The sequence below is a fragment of the Hemiscyllium ocellatum genome, chromosome 39, assembly GCF_020745735.1.
Source record: "Hemiscyllium ocellatum isolate sHemOce1 chromosome 39, sHemOce1.pat.X.cur, whole genome shotgun sequence".
Taxonomy (NCBI): domain Eukaryota; kingdom Metazoa; phylum Chordata; class Chondrichthyes; order Orectolobiformes; family Hemiscylliidae; genus Hemiscyllium; species Hemiscyllium ocellatum.
The window spans coordinates 7,019,971-7,045,011 of record NC_083439.1 but is presented as its reverse complement, the minus strand read 5'-3'; the positions used below and the strand labels follow the sequence as shown (position 1 = coordinate 7,045,011).

The following is a 25,041-nucleotide window of genomic DNA, read 5'->3' as shown; positions in this document are numbered from 1 at the left end:
TTTTATGTACTCATGATTAAATTATTTAAAAAATATAAAACTAATATTTCATTTTTAATATTCTATTACAAAATATTCCCTCCAGAGGAGAGCTCTGATTTGTTTAATCTGATTTAAATTCGGACTAAAATTAAATATGGGAGAAATTTCAGCAAAGCCTTTGCCCAGATTCCCCACATGGTAAAAACAACCATGGGATCCAGGGTGGATCCCAAATGGCTGAATGTTGGAAGACAGAGGCTGGTGGTAGAAGACTGTTTGTGAGACTGGAGGCTGGTGGTCAGTGGCACATCATAGGGATGAGTGTTGGTTCCCTTGGATTGGACAGATGGTTAACATTGAGGAACAAAGTATTAAGTAACCGGAAGATATACACCGATTGGTAAGATGGGTAGATCTTGATAGATGCTGGTAAATGGGACAAGATTAATTTGGGATAGCTGGTCGGCATAGACAGTTGGACCATAGGGTCTGTTTCCATGCTGTACATCTCTATAACTATGAAATAGAATTTAACACTGATCAGTGTGAGGTGATGCAGTTTGGAAGAAGTAACAAAACAAGGGAGTAACTCAATAAATGGTAGGACACTAGAAAGCTCAAACAAACTGAGGGATCTTTGGGGTGATTGTCCATGAATCCCTGAAGATAGCAGGACAGGTTAATAAAGTAGTTAAGAAGGCATATGGGATGCTTGATTTTATCAGTTAAGGCATAAATTATAACAGCCAGGAGGTTAACCTGAAACTGTACAGAACTTTGGTTAGGCCGTAGCTGAAGTGCTGCGTCCAGTTCTGGTAACTGCACCACTATCGGAACGACATGATTACACTGGAGCTGTTGCAGAGGAAATTCACCAAGGTGTTGCCTGAGAAGGAGTTCTTTTACTATGAAGAGAAGCTATCTAAGCTCAAGTTGTTTTCTTTGAAGCAGAGAAGGTCTAACAGGAATCTGATAGAGATGTATAAGATGATGAGGGACATAGACAGGGTGGATAGGAAGCAGCTGTTTCTCTTATTTGAAGGGTCAGTAACAAGAGGGCGTATTTTTAAGGTGATATGCAGAGGATTTACAGGGAATTGAGGAAAACTTCTTTCACTCAGAGAGTGGAGGAGGTCTGGAACGCACTGCTTGCAAGGCTTTTAGAGGTGGGTAATCTCACGTTCTTTAAAAAGTACTTGGGTGAGCACTTGAAAAGTCATAACATTCAAGGTTATGGACAAGTGCTGGAAAATGGAACTAGTGTAGAGGGATTGCATTTCTATGGTGAAGAGGAGATGGCTAGGGTAAGAAAACTAAATTTCTGAAATAGGCTTAAAACATCAGAAAAATCACAAATGTTATTGAGAAGAAATGAATGGGGGTGGGGGATTAATAGAATCAAGGTCAGAAGAAATAAGTTCAGTGGGACAGGAACAGGCTAAAATGATGGGTGTATCAAGATAGACTTATTTACAGATTTTGGGAAGGAGGTAGAAATGATCTGTGAGGGTCTGAGGGACAATGAAGCGACAACACAGTGGAAAGTAAATCTCCATAGATGAGGCCAGTGATGGTCCTGGAAACAGTGGCTTTGTGTTCAGTGGTGAGTTATGATTCAGGGAGAGATAGAGAAGTATCTGAGAGTTGGCACTCAGTCTCTGTAAGAGACAACAGCACCACCCTTATTGGTAGGTTTGGTAACAAGGTCAGGGCTAGACCTGAGAGAATGGAGTGCAGAAAGTTCAGAGGGAGGGAGACAGGTTAAAGTGATTGAGGGAAGCAGAAAAAGGCCAGGGAGGGCAGTCTAGTGAGGGGCAGTATTGGATATAGGTGAAAGGGTCAGTGTGGCTGTGAGAAGGCTGGTCGTATTGCAGCTGTACAGGACATTGTTCCGTCCACTTTTGGAGTATTGCATGCAATTCTGGTCTCCCTCCTATGGGAACAATGTTGTGAAACTTGAAAGGGTTCAGAAAGGATTTACAAGGATGTTGCCAATAGTTGGAGGGTTTGAGCTAAGGGGAGAGGCTGAATAGGCTGGGGCTGTTTTCCCTGGAGCATCAGAAGCTGAGTTTATTGAAATTTATAAAATCATGAGGGGCATGAATAGGGTAAATAGACAAGGTCTTTTCCCTGGGGTGGGGGAGTCCAGAACTAGAGGGAATAGGTTTAGGATGAGAGGGAAAAATTTAAAAAGGACCTAAGGGGCAACTTTTTCATGCAGAGGGTGGTGCATGTATGGAATGAGCCACCAGAGGAAGTGGTGGAGGCTGGTACAATTACAACATTTAAAAGGCATCTGGATGAGTATATGAATAGGAGGAGTTTAGAGTGATATAGATCAAGTGCTGGCAAATGGTACTAGATAAGTTTAGGATATCTAGCCAGCATGGACGAGTTGGACTGAAGGGTCTGTTTCTGTGTTGTACATATCTAAGACTCTGCGGATGTGGAGAAAAGGGCAACTAAAAAAGAATTCAGCATCATGTTGTACTTGAAATTCATCGAGTTTGGGGTGTAAAGGTATAAATCTAAGTCCTTTGTGGAACATGGTGTGTGCACAAGAAAACATTGATTTCCAATGTCTTTCAGTTCTGATTAAGTCACATGGAACTCGAAACAATAACTGATTCTCTCTCGTCGCACATGCTGCCTGATCCACTGAGTGACTCTTAGCAACATTTCCTGACGTGCAGCTACCTGGCAACCTTGCTTATCCTCTACCTCCAGCACGAACATCTCAGGGCACACTCCATGGGCAGTTACTACTTGCATCTTCTGTCCATGGATATTGGCAACTGACACAAACCAGGCTCACTGCATCAACATGATACATCTCCAATCCACTTACAATATGGCTGTGCACCTTGGAGTGCACTGGCATCTTTCATTGCAATGTTGCTGCCACTTTGCACATTGGACGCATACCCATCTCATGGATTCAACCAGGGTTGATCCCTAATTTTCTTCGTGCCCGCTCATTTCTGCCTGCTTCAATACTCAAAGCGTCTCTTTTCTGCCTTTTTTGAATTTTGCCCCATCAACCAGAACTTAAAAGCCCACAGTAAGTCTTTCTTGACTTACTCTTTAGTGCGGACATAAAGTGAGGTAATGTGTCATGGTTATTTACAATAATCAGTCAAGAAGGTGGACATGTTGCTGTGTGGCACTGTGTTACATCAATCTCACATCTGCACCATGGCCAGGAACATACAGGCCAAACACAACGTTACTGCTTCAAGCAAACAGCCAGGTTTCCAAGGAGAAAGTCAGGACTCCAGATGCCAGAGATCAGAGACGAGGTGGTGGTCCTGGAAAAGACCAGCAGTTCAGGCAGCATCCGAGGAGCAGGAGAATCTACATTTCAGGCACAAGCCCTTCATCAGGAATGAGGCCTCAATCCACCACCAGGGATATATTTCCCTCCCCTCCCCTATCAGCGTTCCGAAAAGACCACGCCCTCCGTGACTCCCTCGTCAGGTCCACACTCCCCACCAACCCAACCTCCACTCCTGGCACCTTCTCCTGCAACCACAAGAAATGCAAAACTTGCGCCTACACCTCCCCCCTCACTTCCCTCCAAGGCCCCAAGGGATCCTTCCATATCCGCCACAAATTCACCTGCACCTCCACACACATCATTTACTGCATCCGCTGCACCCGATGTGGCCTCCTCTATATTGGGGAGACAGGCCACCTACTTGCGGAACGTTTCAGAGAACACCTCTGGGACACCCGGACCAACCAACCCAACCACCCCGTGGCTCAACACTTCAACTCCCTCTCCCACTCCACCAAGGACATGCAGGTCCTTGGACTCCTCTATCACCAGACCATAGCAACACAACGGTTGGAGGAAGAGCACCTCACCTTCCGCCTAGGAACCCTCCAGATGTTCAGATGTTTCTAACCAGAGTTGGTATCTCCAGACTTCATGCACCTAGGCTTCAGGCATCATAGCAAACTTGGTAATGCCAATAATTATGGGTTGTATGAACCAAAAGGGAAGAATACCGAACTTTGTTTTGTGGAGTTGCCATTGAAATTAATGCAAAATAATTGAATTTTTAAATACTTATAACTCTGTTGCAAAAGTGATGGAATTTCAAACTTATGATTCAAATGAAAAGAACAAATCTAATTTAGGAAAACACTAAATACACAAATCACTAGAAAATACAATATTAATTTCAAAATTGCTGTTAACATAAATTACATTCTTTGTTCGTTTTTGCAGAGTGGTGTCTATGCTTGTGACCATGATTTGGCACTAACAATCTCAAGGAAGAATTTCTGTGAAAGAACATACAATAATGTACAGGTAATTAGATTGGTCTGTTCAGGGAAAAGGGTTCATTTGTTGAATGAACCAGTCAGTAATTTGTTGTTGTAGGGAAGCTTTATTCGTTTGAATTGCCATATAATCCTGAACATTATAACAGTCTTGACAAGCATATCAGTCAGGCCTGGTTTAGATAGTTAGCTTTAGAACTACCCGTCAGAAACAATCATTGAGTGTATAGCCCCTTCTCCATTAACATCATTGAGAAACACAAGCAAAATTCCCTACATATGGTGTTATGGTGTCAAAATATAACTTTGGTAACAAACAATGTAAAAGCATACAAAGATACAATTAAACCAACAGAAGATAACTGTGACACTTAATACTTAATATTCCCTATGGGCCAGTTATACTATAACACAAGGTTGAATACCTTCATCTGACTGAACTAGATTGTTTACTTTACACTGTGCAAAATATAACCCCAATACAATGGTAAGCCACATTTGACTGTCAACAGCAAATAACATTATATCACGATGAACGTAACCAGGTTTTCTCTTAACATTAGGAGCCTGTTGGTGCAGTTGGCACACACATTGTTGCTTTGTTGAGCTACCTTAGATCTGTAAATCCTTCATTTAGCTATAGATGCTCGCATAATATAATAGCTCTTAGCATTGGATTTTCACTATTGTTTTGGAGAGCTCATTTCAGGAAATCTTCTGGCTTGCCAAAAGAGCCTGACTTGTTCAGTTTTCAATTCAGAGAGGCAGAGGCAGAATAATGCCAGGGCCACTGACCTAACAAGCAGCAACAGGCAGAGGTAGGCAGCCCAGGAAGGTGGGTAAATGCCAAAGCGGGCAGTTTGGAAGACCCATTTCAAACCTCAGGGACTATGTTCCAGTCATTTTACCAAGTGTTAACTTTCTCACTCTCTACTCACTGCCCGTATCCCCTCATAGCACCAGGCCCATCCACCCAAATACTTCCTTCATAACCATTCACCCAGTTTCCTCCATGTGTGGACTTCAGGAGTCAAGTGGAGATGAAAAAAACTTAACATTTTACAAATCCAGCATAGCTTTTACCTGTGCACACTTGATAATGAAAAGACGTCAATTTATGAAATGTATTCAAAGCTTATAAATCACATGCGGTTAATGTCTTATAAAAACAAACAAGCTCCTATTTAGATCTCACATCAAAGAGACCAAATCCTTTAATAGCCCTGCTAAACTGTCAACCAAGCTCTGAACACAGTACCTCCCTGCTGAGAAATTGTAGCTTACCCAGCAAAGCATTTACAATGACATAATAAAAGTCCTTGAGAAAATGTGAACAAAGAAAGTAAACAGATACTGATTTCTAACTTACACCGGATGACCTGTCAGTGAAGGTTGTACATCAGGAATTTTTAAACTCTCACTGACAACTGCAGCTTGATCTTTTTTAAGGTTTAAGAGTGGGACATTTAAATAATTATAGATCGTGACATTATCTGTCCTTCAAGAGATTCTATGTGTACTCCATCAGTTTGTTCTACCGTTCAAAAAGGCAACTCATCACCACCTTTTCCAGGGTAATCTGGAATGGGCAATAAATGCTGACCTAGAAAGCAATGCTCACATCCCATGAATGAATAAATGATATAAAATTAAATGCTAATATTGTTTCTTGAGTCCACCAAACAGGTCAGTCATTATGGCAAAATAAAAGTAGAATAATCTGAATGCTGGAAACCTGAAATAAAAATAGAATAGTATAGAATAGAATAGAAATTTATTGTCACGTGTACTTTTACATGAAAAATACAGTGAAAAGTTTTATAAGTTGCCTCACCATAGCACCTACGTCAATGACAGAAGTCATACATAATAATAAAAATAAGTAAAATTAAGATAAAGTTTGTCGCAGTTCCTTTATGGCTCCTGGGCTCAGGGAAAGCCGATTTAGGAACGGAAAGTGCTGGAGAAACTCAGCAGGCCTGGCAACATCTGTGGAGAGAGAAAAACAGAGCTAATATTTCAAATTTGTTATGAGTCTACTTTGGATCCGAACAAGAAGCATTTTGAACTCAAAATATTAATTCTGTTTCTGACTCTAATCTACTGCTGCAAAACCTACTGATATCTCTGCATTTTGTTTTCAGTCCAGTCCTTATGATGTACACCTGTACTGTTAGGGCATACTTCATAGCTCTTATCAAGAGAGTTTATCTTTTCTAAGATGTAAAATTAACAACCATTACCACTGAAAATCATGAAACTAGTGAAAAACAGGATGCTACATGTTGGGCATGTGACCATACATGTACAGGCTGTCAAGGTGATCTTTGACAATTAACTGTGAGTTGGGGGGAGGTGGGGTAGTGTTGGGATGGGGGAGGCTTGAATTTTAAAAGTAACCTTGAGGCCACATTGACACAGTATGGGTTAGGACTTGAATAGCAGTTGACAGAAACATTAGGCCGGGCATTTGAAGATATTACAAACTGGTCCAAATAGGATCAGCTGTGTCCCTTTCCTACAATAATTACATGAATAATACTATGGTACAGAAGAAGAGAGTCATTGTGCAATATGGTAATCGACTGACTAGTTCTAAGGTTTGGAAGAGGGTTGTGTTTGTGGAATATTGTAATCAGATGAATAATTAATAATTTGTGAAAGGCATCTATTGTTAAATATGTTAATGAGACAGACAGAATATATTCAGGCAATGCAATACCGAGCAGATATTCTTACATTTGATGTTACTGTTGGGTCTACTCTCAAAATATGTTAATTAGCTGGTATAATTTTCTCAATAAACAGATTCGCAGCAAGTGATGGAGAGGTTAGGTCAATTAACCCCCATCAGAAAGGAGCAAGCTAATCATATACAGTTTTGAACAAATAGTCAGCAACTGCACAGGACACGCTGTTTCCTTTACTGCTGAGATGGTTGGAGGGTGTTGGCTCTGCAAGGCAATAGAGTTGAATAATAGGTTTCCAAGGTCACATGAATCTAGCCTCAAGAGATCAGAGTGTATTTAGGGAACTATCTTCAAATGGTTAGCATTCATAATGTGGCAAGATTCTCAGGAATGAGGACACAGGGTGTTTTCTGGTTTTTATTTAACTTTTGCCACCAGTGTCAAATTATGATCCCTACATCCAGTCTTAGTCAGACTGGGCTAGAATTGTTGGCAGGAGAATAATCAGCCATTTATGTGCCCTGAATATTATTTAATTCCTACTGTCAATATTGTGTAGGGACATGTTTATCCTAGTCCAGGATGACCAGCCACTTGAATAAATCACCATTTAAGCTCATACTTGATGAATGGCTATTGGAGGGAGCTGCTGGGAGTTTGAGGAAGTGAACTCCAGTGAGAGCCTGTGTCTTCAGCAATGAAAGACAAAGAAATAAAACAAAACCAGCAAATTGAAAAATGATGGAAAAAATGGTATAAAAAATAAACCAGCCTCTGCCATTGCACCTTTTAGTTCACAGGAATGATAAGACCAGAAATTAGATCACAAGTACTGAAATTGACACAGGGCAAATAGTTTTATAGGGCTCCTGGTTTTAATATGCTCTCAAATTAATCCACTATCAATACTTTCTGGAATTCCTGAATAGAATGCCAGGTGTAACTTGTTAGGAGGCTGCACTTGATGTTGGGAATAACCAATCAACCAGTGAGATACTTGGGATAAGCTTCCAATGTAAGAAAAGGAGACCAACATGCCTAGAAATGTTCTATGTAATTCTTCCAGGATTTAGGCTGCACTGAGTCATAATTCAAATGCACCTGTATTTTTTTTAATCCAAAAGGAATCCAAATTCCAGAGAAGGATAACTAGTCTATTCCCAAAAACATTCATCTAAGTGTTCTGTGTCGAGCACATTTGTCAACCTCAATGTATCACATTTGAAAGTGCTGCATGTACCAAGTCCATATCACACTTGCATTCGAGCAGTTCAAGCCTCATATCCATCAAATGATAATAAATCATGATTGTCAAAGTATTTTCAAAGATATAGTCAATACCTGCCATGTTTTGATGTCTTTCAGATGCCTAAAGGGGAGGAGTTGGGTATTTATAAACAACTGAAAATGTGTTGCTGGAAAAGCGCAGCAGGTCAGGCAGCATCCAAGGAACAGGAGAATCGACGTTTTGGGCATGAGCCCTTTTTCAGGATGAAGGATGAAAAGGGAACCTATTCCTGGCACATTTATAAGGTTTTATTTTGCAGAGATATGCTTGATAAACATATTCCTCCAAATCTAGTGTTCACAGTGTCAGTCTGCTGAAGAAGGTTCCTGAAGAAGGGCTCATGCCCGAAACGTCGATTCTCCTGCTCCTTGGATGCTGCCTGACCTGCTGCGCTTTTCCAGCAACACATTTTCAGCACTGATCTCCAGCATCTGCAGTCTTCACTTTCTCCTATTTATAAACAGCTGTCAAACATGAGATAAACGTTCTTCAGTAACAGCAATTAGCTTGTACCTAATGTCAGATCTCACAGGTAGATAGGATAGTGAAGAAGGAATTTGAAATGCTTTCCTTTATTGGACAGAGCATTGAGTATAGGAGTTGGGAGGTCATGTTGTGGCTGTACAGGACATTGATTCGGCCACTTTTGGAATATTGGGTCCAACTCCCTCCTATAGGAACAATGTTGTGACATTTTAAAGGGTTCAGAAAAGACTTACAACGATATTGCCAGGGTTGGAGGGTTTGAGCTATAAAGAGAGGCTGAATAAGCTGGGGCTGTTTTCGCTGGAGTGTTGGAGGCTGAGGGATGATCTTATAGAGGTTCATAAAATCATGAGGGAAATGGATAGGGTAAATAGACAAGGTCTTTTCCCTAGGGTGGGGGAGTCCAGAACTAGAGGGTATAGGTTTAGGGTGAGAGTGAAAAATTTAAAAGGGACCTAAGGGGCAATTTTTTTAACAGAGAGTGTGGTGTGTGAATGGAATGAGCTGCCAGAGTAAGTGGTGGAGGCTGGTACAAATACAACATTTAAAAGGCACCTAGTTGGGTATATGAAGAGGAGACATTTAGAGGGATATAGGCCAAGTGCTGGCAAATGGGACTAGATTAGTTTAGGATTTCTAGTCAGCATGGATGAGTTGGATAGAAGGGTCTGCTTCCGTGCTATATGTCTCAATGACACCCATGACTCATTTAAACAGTTCATCACCAAAAATACAAATTATGGCCTTGAAGAGATAACCAAGTTAGATATAGCTGCAACTTTGAAGGAGACACTTTACATTTTTCTGGGAAAAGGTTGTCAAGATATAAAAATTTATTTTTATTTTACATTGTGCTACATGGTGTGTTTGTTATTTTGTAAATCATTATGACCATTGGCATGGGACATCACCAACTGGAAGGAGGACTAGGGAAAATAATACTTAAGTTCTGGAAATCTGTTAATGTATTTCTAACAGTGGGAGAACAGGTCACTGCTCATGTAACAAATTTTTAAAAATTCAAGAAACAATCCAGAACATATTCTGCTGTATGCTCAATCCAGAGCACATTCTTCATGTGCTTCCAGGCTAATGAAAGAATAAATTTCCCTCTTATCCCTCTTATATTGTAATTGTACCAAAACCCTAAAGATGTTCAGGAACAACATTGGTAATGCTAATTAAATAAGGCATGAATCTGTCAACAATAGTTGGCTGAGCAACTAAGGGCTTACACGTGAAAGAAGAATTACTTTGCCCTTTTGATCACAAATGAATCATTTTGGATTGATTTTGTGCACCTCCTACTGGCTATAAAGTGACATATGCAGGGTCCTGCAAATAGATTTACTGATGTTTCAAACAGTGTGTGCTAGTCCAAGGGGAACAGGGAAAAATAGAAGAATTTAAACGATGGAAAAATAGAATTATTTGAAAGCCATCGAGCATTTATATCACCAACATGGAAAATGTGTCCTTTTTAACTCATCTTGAACACTTTAATTGTGATTTTGAGCTAACGATCATTTTCAGAATAATCTGATGTGAAAAACAGGTGTTCTTGGACTCCTTCCATAGGTCCAACTATATTTAAAAAATGATTGAATAATATTGCAGGGTTTTTTTGGAATCATTGACAGTAGGCCAGCATCCCAGTGTGACAAAGTTGGAATTGGAGCTGAGGTAATCCGGAATGTTGGTGCATAGCTACAGTTTCTCTGAATTAGGATCTTCAAGTTAGAGCCTTTAATGCAGTGGTTGAGTGATCTTCTTTAATGTAGGACTTGTTCACTACTGTAACTCCAAGGATTAACTCAATGTCTTTGATCGCCGCCTGTAACAATAACATAAATGTTTAGCTTCTTTACTAAATTGTCCACAAAGAAGGATATGATAGCCATCCCCATGCAAAAATCTCAGCAGTGTAACTTCCATTGAATGCTTTCTTCCTTCCCTTATCTAGACTTTAATACAACTGTTCTCCCTCCTACCATTCATACACTCCAATTTGCCAAAAACTGGATACATTTGGAAACTGTGTATAGTTCAAACAGTAGTATCTTGATTACTGGACTATTCTTCATGTAGGTTCAGGCTACTGAGTGCATCACAGCGAGTTCTGATCTTGATCATAATTGTTAATGTCTGATTAATCACATTGCTATGATTCTTTTTCTAAATCACCTTATTTGAACATTTTATAAACACCTCTGTGACAAATGTGAATTAAACCCAGAACTTCAGACTCCAAGGTAAGGACACTTTAACTCTGAAACAAGACTCTTTTGCATATTGCTACTTTTGTTTATTTAGGGTAAAGAGAAAAACAGGTGGCTATTAATTGTGCGATCACAAATATACAGAGCAGCTGTGACACTAAGGGTGGAATATCGGTAAGACTGAGCAGCCAAAAAAATCTATTCATAAAGGAAGGTAGCTTAGTTTTTCCATCTCATCAACTGGCTTGTATTCATATTGATGATTCCACTGTACAGTGAATTGAAATTTGAAATAAACTATGTAATTGGCAATAGTACTACCTGTGTTATCCTTGAAAAAGTCAAGAAATTTGAAACAAAAACAGAAGGTGCTGAAAAACCTCAGGGTTCCCCTGAAGGAGTCACTGAACCTGAAACATTAACTCTGACTTCTCTCTAGATGCTACCAAACCTGCTGAGATTTTCCAGCAATTTCTGTTTTTATTTCAGACTTCCAGCATCTGCAGTTCTTTTGTTTTTAAGTCAAAAAATTTGATGTTCAGAATGGTTAGGATCAAAGTTAGGATCCGAATAGAAGTGCCCAAGTGTAAACAATTAATGACAGTGCTTCGTATTTGATATCCCTACCACCTCTATAATTATTGGGGAAAAAAAAACCAAATATGGTGGTGTTAAGACTGAAGATCATGTGATTTAAACTACGAGTAAACATTTTCAAGAGATAGAAAGAACAACAGCACATAAAGAAAAATGTACAGGAAACAAGCAGCCAGCCCAATAAGCGGGTTCCATTCTATCGTTAAGCTGCTCACAACATTAAACCATCCATCATCTATCCTACCCATTAACCCCTAACCCAGAACCCCCCACCAGCCTCAATCCTGCCCACCCCTTTCCCAAACCCCTACCACTCTTATTCCTGACTACCTCACCACTTACCCCCACCCCTCCCCTCCAACCTTCCCCCTAACCTTCTGCCACTCACTCCTGCCTGTCGTCGTGCAATCTCCTGACTGAGGGAAGTAAGAACTACGAAAAGGCCTTGTTCAAGTTAAGAAAAGATTTGTGAAATGCCTCCTTGGTAAATCTTGGAATCTCACAACTCTGTGAAAGCTGCAGTGCTGAGTTCCAAAAATGAAAGGAACTTGCACTTTAACTTCTGGCAATCACTGACAAATGACTGTGAAGAAATACTAACCAGATTCACCAAAACCAACATCATTTCTGATGAAGTATTCCAGTTAACTGAAGGATAGAGCTGTCCATCTGCCTCCTTAAAGACTCCCCAGCACCAATGTACAGTCGCAGCAGTGAATATAATACAACAAAATGCACTGCAGTAAATCCCTAACCCTTCTTTGACTGCACCATCAAACACAGAACCTCCATGACTAGAAGGATAAGGGTGGCAAATGCATGGGAACACCACCACCTTCAAGTTACCCTCCAAGCCAATCAGCATTCTGACTTGGAACTATATCCCCAGTCCTTTCCTTTAGCTGGGTCAATATCCTAGAGCTTATTTAATAATGGCACTGTGGACTGACCACTAGATGGGACCAGCAGTTTCTCAAAGGAAAGTGGGTAGAAGCAACAAATGTTGGCTTGTCAATTACACTCATTTTTTTCTTTATTCTTTCATAGGATGTAGGTATCGCTGGCAAGACCAGCATTCATCATCCATCCATGGTTTCCCTTGAGTAGCTTCCTAGCTCCTTCAAAGAACAGTTAAGAGTCAGACACATTGGTGTGAATCTGGAGTCATATGTAAGCCAGACCCAGTAAGAACAGCAGATATTTTTTCCCTAAAGGAAATCAGTCAACCACGTGACTTTTTACAACAATCTGTTCCATGATCAACAAAACTAAAACTAATTTTCAATTTCAGATTATTTCCCATGGTGGGATTTGAAGCCAATTCCCCAGGGAATTTGCCTGCACCTCTGGATTACTAGTCTAGTGACATTATCACTATGCCACTGTCTCTCCAATGATACAATTTTAAAAATCTGTATTTTTAGATATTTGGGAACTGTATTTTGCGACAGACGCTTGCAGTTTAGGCTTATCCATGAAAACTGATGATTTGACTGAGGTATTGGAACATAGAACATTACAGCGCAGTACAGGCCCTTCGGCCCTCGATGTTGCACCGACCTGTCATTCCAATCTGAAGCCCATCTAACCTACACTATTCCATGTACGTCCATATGCTCGTCCAATGACGACTTAAAGTTGGCAAATCTACTACCGTTGCAGGCAAAGCATTCCATACCCTTACTACGCTGAGTAAAGAAACTACCTCTGACATCTGTCCTATATCTATCACCCCTCAATTTAAAGCTATGCCCTCTCGTGCTCGCCTTCACCATACTTGGAAAAGGCTCTCCCTGTCCACCCTATCTAACCCTCTGATTATCTAATATGTCTCTATTAAGTCACCTCTCAACCTTCTTCTCTCTAACGAAAACAGCCTCAAGTCCCTCAGCCTTTCCTCGTAACACCGTCCCTCCATACCAGGGAACATCCTAGTAAATCTCCTCTGCACCTTTTCCAAAGCTTCTACATCCTTCTTATAATGCGGTGACCAATGGAGTACTTTCATTGTACATAAAGCTATTACTCAATTGGTGTCACTCAGAGAAGGTTGAGAAAATGGAAAAGAATTTAAAGGATCACTGTCATTGATATATTATACAAATATTTAGTGTGCTCAAATCACATTTATATTTTAATAAAATAGAGAGACGAATTTTGCTGCTGACTGTGCTTCATCTTCCTGCAATGACTAAGTGATCCATGGTCAGTCAGTAAACTTGGATTCACAGGTATTGAACTGCAGTTATTGTTGACTTCTGAAGGTTGAATGACACCTTGCTTCCAATCACTGTGCAATCTTAAAACATTTCTATGTTAATAAACTGTACAAAAATTAACAGCAAAACATTAGTTAATTAACACCTCACCTGAAAATTGTTCTCCAATTGCACATTAGGTGCTGTTATTTCCTGATGAATGACAGAGAGATTACGAGCAAAGGTCAGCAGAGCCCCCTGGAGATCTTCCCCGATTGTTCTGTTAATGATATACAAACAAATGAGTTTACTAATGATTCCCTTTACATGCTTAAAAACAATCACAGTCTCATTTCAGGGAAGTGCTGATGGAATTTAATGAGCACTTTCATTCTCGCGGGGCACAAATCTTCTGGGAAATATGAAAGATGAGGTACTGCTTTTACATGTCAACTGAAGGATTTGCACAATAAATATGTTTTATTAATCAATACACCGTTGAATAGCAATAGGTTAACTCAACTGGATGGTAAGATGAAATCCTACAGAGTTAGGGAATGACTAGCAGTCTTGTGAAACAATGTCTCTACATGCAAAATATTACAACAGAAGATAATTGCTGTCAAAAGCTTGTTCCTTGTACACAAACTTGGGAGTTACAAAATGTGCATTTGTAGTAAATGGTAGACTTACACCATCCCCAAGCGATCCTTCTTATTATCTTCATGAAGTATAAATACGGTCCCTTGTCTTTCCTGTAAAAGCAGAAAGTATTAGATCTCATGCCCTTTAAGATAATCATGTTATGGAGAATCCCTTGAGCTTTTTTTCCTTCTTCCTGTGAAGCCATTTGACTTGCAGCAAAATGGATGTGAGAGTGAGACTTGGCTCACTATTCCACCACAGAGGACATCCCATAACTAAGCCTGAACTCCACCCAACACTCAATCCTGCAGACGTGATTGCATGCTGAACAGCATCCTTGGATGATTTTTCCTACTTGCTGATAACTATTGCACTTGTTGAGATAGGCAAACCCCATAGTATATGATGATCAAACTGAGAAATCGTTGTACTTGTGACCTGGAATGTATCAAGTTCATGGGTCTACAATTTCCCCAGACAAATGAATATTAGTTGAAAACAAGTTCTTACCCAGTTATCCAGGGTAAGTTGTGCTATCTATTGCATTAATATACGGAGCTCATCCTTCAGTGTGATTAATTTGGCTCATCAATGACACAGAAAGTAACCAATAACCCCAGATTAAATAAAACTATTAAATTTGACGATATATATAAAACAAGAGAAGCTGGGATTGTCCTCCTTACAAACGAGAACGTTGTGAGAAGATTTATTAAAGCTGTTCGAATTATAAACATCTTCAATGGAGTAAATAATAAAACAAAACTTTTCATTAGCAGGAAAGGCAGAAACCAAAAAGTTTAGGTTTAAGGTAGTGACAGAAGAACCAGAGGGACTGAATCTTATCACATTTTGGCAGAATAACATTTTGTCATGTATCATGGAGGGTTTCTCTTGTGACGGCAAGCAGGTTTCCTCACGCTATCATCCCAAACGTGCCTCATTCACTACATACCAAGCCTCTTTGGGATCTGTCTCATCCGATTCTCGCCTGGTTCTCCCATGTGCCATAGCTGGAAGTACTACCACTGCTGGAATATCCTGGGATATACCACCACGTTATCGATACTATATTCTAAAGGCTGTTGTGTACTTTGTCAAGTGATGGCAGTTGAGCTGTCCTGCATATTTGCAGACATTTGCCCCTGGCATGGTACAAAAGGAGAAATTGGTACTTGCTTGTTCACAGGGATCAGGAGATACCAAGGGTGTTATGATACATCTCGAAAGGAGGACCATCCTCTTCCCTGAGGACAGCCAGATGAGGCTGTGCCATTCAGACCCTGCCCATTGGACCCGAGGTGGCTACAAAGACCATGTGGTCACCACAATCAGGAGAAATATCCAACAGTGCAGGAAGAAGGTCAATGAAGGACTTGAGTAAGCCAGATGTGTTATTCTGACAATTGGCAATTGTTTCATGATCATCAATAGATTCTTGTTTTAGATTTTTTAATGAATTAAAATTCCACCATCTTCCAGAATTCAAATCCAGGTCCCCAGAACATTAGCTGAGTCTCTGGATTAATTGTCAAGCAATAATACACTAGGCCATTGCATTCTCCATCCTGCTCCGCCTAGTTAAGTGCCACATCTGCTCTCTGCTGTCTCGCACTCACTTTATCTCTGTGATGGCATCCACCTCTACCAATTTTATAACTGCCTTGCTCTTCCTACCCTGAATATCCACACCCTGCTAACCATACAAAGTTGCTACAGTGCCTAATTATCACTCAGGTCACCTCACCATCTTTACCTCTACTGCACCGGCACTAACAACTGTGTCATCCACTCTCATCTCACTCACTCCTTCATTCTAGGAAAAAACAGTCCACAATGGAGTCAACAGGGCCAGCAAGGATGGAGGAGTGCCACGTATTTGTCTGTTTATCCAGTTTGAAGACAGGTTCTTGGTGCTGGCTGGTGAAGACCAGAACTGCTCCTGTGGGGAAGCTGAAGCCCCAATGTACTAACAGCCAAATAGAAAGCATTGTTCATCGTCATGCTACTTTCCCATTACCCCCAATTGTGTATTTAGTGTTAACATGCCATAATGTCTATCCTTTGTTCTCTTTTTTGTCTTCTGCAGACAGTCTCTCTTTTATCTTCTGCAGACATCAATGGAACATTCACAGTGCCTGCCATCAAGGGGCACTGTGAAATACATGCCCTCTCATTACTCCCACTGCGCCTTCGAAAGAGCACCTGTAAGGTGGCCAGTTGGAACACCTCCCCCCCCCAACCAGATCAATACTGACACCTCGGTGGGCATGTTTTCTAGGTTAGAGTCACGACAGCTGGCCAAGGAAGAAACATGTCCAGGTTGGTAGCACTTGGAAGACTGCTGGAGACCAGGCATCTCTCAGCCCCTGGCAGGAGAGGACCCCATGGTGTTGGCAATCAGCAACTAAACTGACAATCACTGGAGCAGTAGGCAAGTTTTTCAGAGGCATTTGGCAACCTAAGGCAAAATGTGCAGTACTATTGCAGAGATAGGGTGGTCCTACTGCCTCAGGCATTGCTGTCTCCATGAATAGATTAATGGGTATCATGGATAGCCAGGTCCAGCAGTCTCAGTGACTGATGGAATCAAGCACAGGCCAATACTGCATTACTTTTCATCGCTGGTGCACACCAGTAAAGGCAAACAATAGGGGGATGAGGCTGGGTTCTTTCTCGGTGCCTCATCCTCACAAGAAGACAGAATGGTGTCAGTGGGCACACAGTTGGAGGAACCACATACATGGCCCCTGAAGTCTCATCTCAGGACACTCCAGAGGTGGCCAGACATTTCACCTCTACACTGCCTGCCACCCTCAGCTCTGCAGGAGGGTCAAGCAACAAGAGTGCACTTGCCTCCCGACAGGAGACACTCAGCCCTCTAGACATAAAAATTTCTGGGGCTGTGCCCAACTAAACCAACAAGACCAATCGACTCCACTGGTAGACAGGCTCCCTCCATCCCAGATGAGCGCATGGGACTGCACCAAGACTCAGTGAAAGGAAAAAAAGTAGATCTTCTGAGAGCAGACAGGTGGCACTTGTGACTCAACCCTGTAAATACATTATCACATTTATAAATGTGATATTTTTTCACCATCATCTGTGTGTGCAAGACTCTGTCTAGCTGAAACTGCAAATACAGAATCTAAGTGAGTTTTGAGAAGATTTGTAGCTCAGGTTGAGGTTTTGGATGTAGGTTTGCTCGCTGAGGTGAAAGGTTCATTTCCAGACGTTTCATTACCTTGCTAGGTAACATCTTCAATGGACCTCATGCGAAAATTCCTGCTCTCTATTTATATGTTTGAGTTTCTTTGGGTTGGTGATATCATTTCCTATGGTGAAGTCACTTCCAGTTCCTTTTCTCAAGAGGTGGTAGATGGAATTCCTAGAAGCATAGTATTCCAACCGGAACTCTATCAACAAACACATTGAGTTAGACTCCATCCACCATCCCCAAGAAAAGGAACAGGAAGTGACTTCATCACAGGAAATTACATCACCACAGGAAATGACATCACCAACCCAAAGAAACCCAACCATATAAATAGAGAGCAGGAATTTTCAGCATTGCTTCGCGTGAGGTCCAATGAAGATGTTACCTAATAAGGTGACGAGACGTCTGGAAATGAACCTTTCAGCTCAGTGAGCAAACCTACATCCAACAGAATCTAATATTGAAAATACAGAATCCCTACCTTCAAGTGCTACAAGATGTTCCATGGTCCAAAATGTGAAGTCAGCATGTCCTGCACCATTTGGAGGTTAAGGGTAAAGCACAGGTTACTGCAGCTTTGGTAACTATGCACCATCTTGCCAAATAGACAAACAAGACTCAAGTCCCCACACAACAAGTCTATTTGCCTACTTTAACAACATCTCCCCTCCCTCCTGAACGTGACTACTTTGCCTCCCATGCTGTTCATGTCCCCTGTTTAGTTGCCTCCCTTCAGTACTGAAATCCCCTCTGCATCCCATCATTCTGACTCCAATATCCACAATTCATTTCCCCAGTTTCCCTCTCACTGCAGTTCCTCCATGATTTTTAGTGGATGGACCCTCAGGATAGACCATAGTCCACCACCTTAAGCAAAATTAGTCATGAATGATGAGTGACCAGCCACCTCACTGATATCTGTACAGCTTCTCGATGGTCTTCCTGCAACCCTCAGTCTGGTTTACATCGGATCCACAAGGTTTGACCATGGTCCACAACCTGAATGGTAGAGGTATGGAGCCCCTGACTGCTGATTGGACATGCCCAATCACCTGGACTGATATCAGAGGCTTCTCTTGACTTATGGTAACTGGATCCCCTGACTGAAAATGTCTTCTTAGACTTGACTTTGAGATATGGCATTTGGCTTGCAACACATGCAGTGTATTTTCCAAATACATGGCTGCCACATTGTGAAGCTATGAGAATGACATAGCACTGTGCCATTCACAAACATGTCCATCCCTTTGATTGCTGACTTCAGGCCAGCAAGAGAAACTGCCTAGTGTTGTTTTTGGGTTACACTTCAAGGCAATACAACAGTACTGTGAGCCTTTAAAGTGAAGTTGAAGGGTAAAATGCTGAACGTCAAGGCAATGCAAGGCAAGACAAGGCAAGGCAACACAAGGACGTAGTGAACATCCAATGTGAGTTTGAAGAGAGCAAGCAAGCAGCCCTGAGATGCAGCCTGATTCAATCTGTGAGGCAGGTGCCTGTTCCTGAGTGCAGAGTGTGACTTTGTAGTAGCACTCCATGATCATTGTTAGCATGTCCCGAAATGGAGCACGACAGTGTAAATGCATACTGAGATGTGCCATGATGGTATAGAAAGGCAGATGCCAGTGACTATGGATGACGGAGTGCTTATGGCTGCTGCCCATGGAGCTTGCAGAGATGTTAGGGCTGGGGTTCAAAACGGAAGTCAGGAGGAGTAAGTGGTGAGTGGAAGCAGGACCCTGCTCTATGTCAGAAACTTTTGCCATCTAGTTTCCATCTGACAGATGGTAGGATAGGAGAACATATATTAGTATGGCAAGATTAGGTAAGAATGGGTGATAATCCCCATTAATAGATCTCTCACTGCTCACTGGTGAGAATCACATCTCAACTTTCAGAAATGAGTGAGAAAATGTAAATGTGCTGATATTGGGAAAGGCCATCCTTGATTTCTTATGTGTTTTTTCCAAATTTCTTCCCACAGCATATATTGTTCAGATTCTGGGAAGGTTCCATCTAGAATGTTTTTACTTACATAGCATGTCATTACAGTCTACATGAAAAGGTATTGGAAGTTGTTTCAATGGTAATTTTCACCAACCTTCACCAATTTTTACAGATGCACCATAGAAAGCATTCTACCTGGGTGCATAATGGCCTGGTCCGGCAACTGCTCTGCTCAGGTTCCTAAGAAACTACAGCAAGTTGTGTGCACATCCCAGACCATCACAGAAGCCAACCTCCTGTCCATAGACTTCCTTTACACTTCTTGTTGCCTTGGAAAGGCTGCCAACATCATCAAAGACCTCTTCCACCCTATAATGCTCTCTTCCAACCTCTGTGGGCAGAAGGTACAGAAGCTTGAATACACGCACCAACAGGTTCAAGAACAGCTTCTTCCCTGCTGTTATCTGACGGCTGAATAGACCTCTCTAATGTCAAATAATTCCTAATCTTGCTTTGTGAACCTCCTGTGCAGCCATAACCTTGTTTGCCACGCTCTGTCTAAGCACCCTGTGATATGTATTTTCTTGTTTGCTATGATCTGCCTGCACTGCTCGCAAAACAAAGCTTTTCACTGTACTTAGGTACGTGTGGCTACAATAAATCAAATCAAATCAAATCAAATCAAATAGGGTTGGACATACACTTGAAAAGGAAAAGAAGTACAGGGCCTTGGGCAAAAGGGTGGGAGTTGAACTAATTGGAAGTCTTTTTCAAAGAGCTGGCACAAGCATGTAGTGTGGAATGGACTCTTTCTACATTGTATAATTGTTTGAAAGAATAATAAACCCTGTAGTAGTTTTGAAGTTGCGTAGTGGTAAGGAATACAGAAATGCTTCTCAGTACCACTGCAATGCTATAGAATCAGTTTCTTAAGAGAGACAACCACTCTGAGACAAAGGAGGATTGATAGACACACACAGTAAATTGGTTAGTTCCTGAAAGAGGAACGGGGGAGAGTTGTAGTTGGAGAGTTGAAGTGAAAACATCATTCAGTGTTTCCTCAACATATATGGATTACTAAGATTTTAACAGAATTTTTCAAATAATGTGTATAGATGTTCAAAATCAACAAAATGGATTTGATGCATATTTCGTTATAGGCTGGAAGAATTGGTCATTCATGATGAACTGGAACACTTTAGAGAAATCAGATGTTTTAAAAGTTTATTACACTTAATGAAACAATACTTTGATGAAATGCGCACAGGCTTGACCAAATATTCTGCTGCTTTACTGTCATTCTAACTCCTGATATTACCTCTTCTAAAGTTATATTGCTAACAAGAAGTTTGTCCAGAGTCTCAGAAACCAGGAAGCAGCAGAAGGGCATCAGTGCAAATGTTGCAGAAGCAGAGTTTCACTTGAGAAAGCACATACTTCAGAAAATAAGCAAGATTCTGAAACAGGAGTAATATGTTTGAAAATTAACCCAAATAGCTAATTAATTCTGACAGCTAAAAATAATGTATTGATGAAAAGTACATATGTTTGACAATTTAAAAGTATCTACGTTTGTGTGATACAAGACTCACTAAGTTTATTTAGAGGATAACTCACCAACATGTGTAAGAAAAATACTATTTCAACTCTTCAGGCTTGTCCTAATCTGAGTCAGGGCTTCAATGGAGCTCACTATAATTGTCCTCCAGTATCCCAAGTAAGGAAGGGATAAATAAATCAGTCACAGTTCACAACAGACAATTGGAAACTGGCGATTTGGTTCCTTCAGCTTGCTCTGCCATTAAATAAGATCATAGCTGATCTTCTACCGTGATGTTTTCCCAGACTATTCCTACATCTCTCAATTCTCTTGCTACTCAAAAACTATTGATCTCTGAGACAACAAACAATTGAAGTTTTGCAGCTCTGATGCGTAGAGAATTTCAAAGATTCACAACTATCCGTGTGCAGAATTTTTTTCCAGCTCAGTCCTATGGGCTAACCCTTATTCTGATTGCTATAACCCAGCCCTTGCTGTAAGTGTTTCATGTGTGAATATGATGTGATGACAAAACTGAGGCCAGCTAACTTTTAGCACACCAACCTCTGTGATCAGATACAGTGCTGAGTCTATGTCAAAGGCTTAAACTGGAAAGAGGATTGGGAAGTGTCTAGTGCCTTTTAGAACTGAGGCAGCAAGGAGACCATCCATGTAATAACAATGGGGAGAGTGAGGACATTCTTAATAGAAAAAAAAATGCTGTGGTTTTGAGTTTGGGGAGATACGGGCTATTAGGTACATGTAGAAATCAGTACGAGTTAATAGGATTTGCAAATGTGTCTAAGATAACATATATCTCACAAGTCCCAATCGAGTATCCTCTATGTAAGCCTGTTCAGACAAAGCTCGATATGCAAGTGATTCCTTTAATAGAATGAAACCATGGTTATAATGAAGTCAGGGAAGACCACCCATAGTGCTTACTACTGAGACAATCCTTGGAAGAGAAAAGGAAAAAAAAACTTCAATACCTTAATATCAAAACCGATCCCGTGAACTTTAAAAATCTTGAAGAGTACACTGTAGTGGACGATGGATAAATTGGTATGTTTCAGCTGTGTGCTTAACACTCCGTAACGTTTCATAAAAGGAAGTTGCTGAAAGGCAAATAATATCCAGTACAGATATATGTACATATATATATTATGAAACCCTACTGTGGCCTATTAAGTTTAAATGAGAAATTCAGATAAATGCATCTGCCGATCAAATATTTTTGTTCACATGATCTCATTAAAATAGAACATAAGCCATTTTACGGTGTTTAAAAAAAAGCTGAAGAAAATTTCCTCAATCAAAATAAGCCTGTATCAATGCATGAATAAACCTGAGCAGCCAATACAGATTTGTCTGAAATATTTTCTAACATGCTGTCCCCTTCTGAAGGTGCCACCTCCTAATCTCAGTGACCTCCTAGCTGGCCAGAATGGCAAATTGTTTTCGACATACAAATAAGTCAAGGCTGTTTAATTTCTATAGAGGACTTCACAACCATGCACACTGGTGTCCTCCCTTGATAAGCAGAAGCAGAAACTTTCAAACAGGAATGATTGGATTGCCAACACGAGAGGAAACTTTGACAAATTTATCTCTTTCCTGACTCAGCTGTAGCAATGTATCACCTCCCTGGTAAAGATCAGCTCACTCAGCACAGATTTGGAGTCATAAACTGCAATTTTTCTATTCTATATAGTTTACTGCCTCACTTATTAGATTTCAGGAAAATATTACATGGAAGTACTGAGTCTAGTAAATCGTAGAATGCCCATTATAATGCACAATGGTACTTATCATAGCAAAATAAATTATCTGAACTGTGCAAATGTATTTAATCCTGTGGATTCATTCATAAAGTCAGGAAGTATGGGATATAGGGAGATTTGGCTATCTGGATTCAGAATTGGCTGGCTGACAGAAGGCAGAGAGTGGTTGTAGATGGAAAATATTCTGCCTGGAAGGCAGTGTTGAGTGGGGTCCTGCAGGGCTCTGTTCTTGGGCCTCTGCTCTTTGTAGTTTTTATAAATGACTTGGATGTGGAGGTTGAGGGGTAGGCTAGTAAATTTGCAGATGTCACAAAGGTTGGAGGTGTCATCAATAGTATTGAGGGCTACTGCAGGCTGCAGCGCGACATAGACAGGATGCAGAGCTGGGCTGAGAAATGGCAGATGGAGTTCAACCTGGATAAATGTGAAGTGATGCATTTTGGAAGGTTGAACTCGAATGCTGAATATAGGATTAAAGGCAGGCTTCTTGGCAATGCGGAAGAACAGAGGGATCTGGGTGTGTAAGTACATAGATTCCTCAAACTTGCCACCCAAGTGGATAGGATTGTTAATAAAGCATATGATATTTTGGCTTTCATTAACAGGGGGATCGAGTTTAAGAGCTGCGAGGTTTTGCTGCAGTTCTACAAGTCCCTGGTGAAACCACATTTGAAATATTGTGTCCAGTTCTGGTCAGGCCAGAGCCCTTCATCAGGGCTCTGGCCCGAAACGTCGAATTTCCTGTTCCTTGGATGCTGCCTAACCTGCTGTGCTTTAACCAGCAACACATTTTCAGCTCTGATCTCCAGCATCTGCAGACCTCACTTTTTACTCCAGTTCTGGTCGCCCTACTATAGGAAAGATGTGGAGGCTTTGGAGAGGGTGCAAAGAAGGTTTACCAGGATGCTGCCTGGACTGAAGGCCTTGCCTTATGAAGAAAGGCTGAATAAGCTCAGACTTTTCTCTCTGGAGAGAAGGAGGAAGAGAGGAGACTTGATCGAGGTGTACAAAATAACGAGAAGAATAGATAGAGTCAAGAGCCAGAGACTTTTCCCCAGGGCAGGATTGACTGGTACAAGGAGTCATAGTTTGAAGATATTAGGAAGAAGGTATAAAGGAGACATCAGAGGTAGGTTCTTTACGTAGAGAGTTGTGAATGCATGGAATGCGTTGCCAGCTGAGGTGGTGGAAGCGAAGTCATTGGGGACATTTAAGCGACTGCTGGACATGCACATGGATAGCAGTGAGTTGAGGGGTGCGTAGGTTAAGTTACTATATTGTACATTAGGATCAAGTCTTGGCACAACATCATGGGCCTAAGGGCCTGTTCTATGCTGTACGCTTCTGTGGTCAATGGAAGTCTGGAACTGGGGAGAGAGATTGGGGATCACACCAGAATTTTGGGAGATTGGGGATTTGGGTTGGGGTGCACAGAGGATCAGAAGTTGAGGCCAGAAACAGGTAGAATTAGGGTCAAGAATTGGGAAGATCAGTGGTCAGAACATGGAACTGTGACAATGTGGGTGGAATGGTTGGGAATAAATTGCCATATTTGCTTGCATTAATGTGGGGCCATGGGAAGTTCTCCTGCTCCTCTTGGCTCCATATTCAGTGAAGTCACTTATATTCCTGTTTTAATTGATTCAGAGCTCCAATCTTGGACAGACAACTTCAAACTGGCATTACACGTGTTAGTAGCAGATCACAAATTGTCTAACACCTGCTTTAGATAATTTTTGTCTTTTACCAATATGATAGGCAGCACACAATATGACAGGTGGGAACATCTGCATATGTGCTTTCTGCTCACAAAATTAGAACCATAGTAATCTAAATATGAAATATGGACATAGAGTGGATCAAACTCTCAACACCCAACTCAATTCATGAATAAGCTTAGATAGTGAATGCAGAAAGGTTGGTGGACCTAAAAAGACATCACTGCCAAGGTCAATCCATTTTTCACTCTATGTCCACAGAAACATATTTCCCAATAGGGAGAGTGATCACGATCAGAAACATTTACAGCATCACAGTTGACAGTACATTAAGTAAGATTCCAGACTTTTTTCCAATTTACTGACAATTTACTGAATTTGTAAGATTGAATAAAGCAATGTTGTATTCTGCAATATTTAATATAGCAATGCTTCCTTCAGCG

At 41.0% G+C, this 25,041-nt stretch overlaps 1 protein-coding gene across 1 annotated transcript in view; it reads right to left on the bottom strand.

Annotated features, from left to right (window-relative positions):
• Positions 1-10,468: 10,468 nt before the first annotated feature.
• Positions 10,469-25,041, bottom strand: part of iqch (IQ motif containing H) — a 160,730-nt gene continuing 146,157 nt past the window's right edge. Inside the window, exons 18-21 of the mRNA XM_060852845.1 lie at positions 22,089-22,214; positions 14,444-14,505; positions 13,922-14,030; positions 10,469-10,570 (exon numbers count right to left, since the gene is read on the bottom strand). Of these exons, the coding sequence (XP_060708828.1) occupies positions 10,469-10,570; positions 13,922-14,030; positions 14,444-14,505; positions 22,089-22,214 (399 nt within the window). The remainder of the gene's footprint in view (positions 10,571-13,921; positions 14,031-14,443; positions 14,506-22,088; positions 22,215-25,041) is intronic.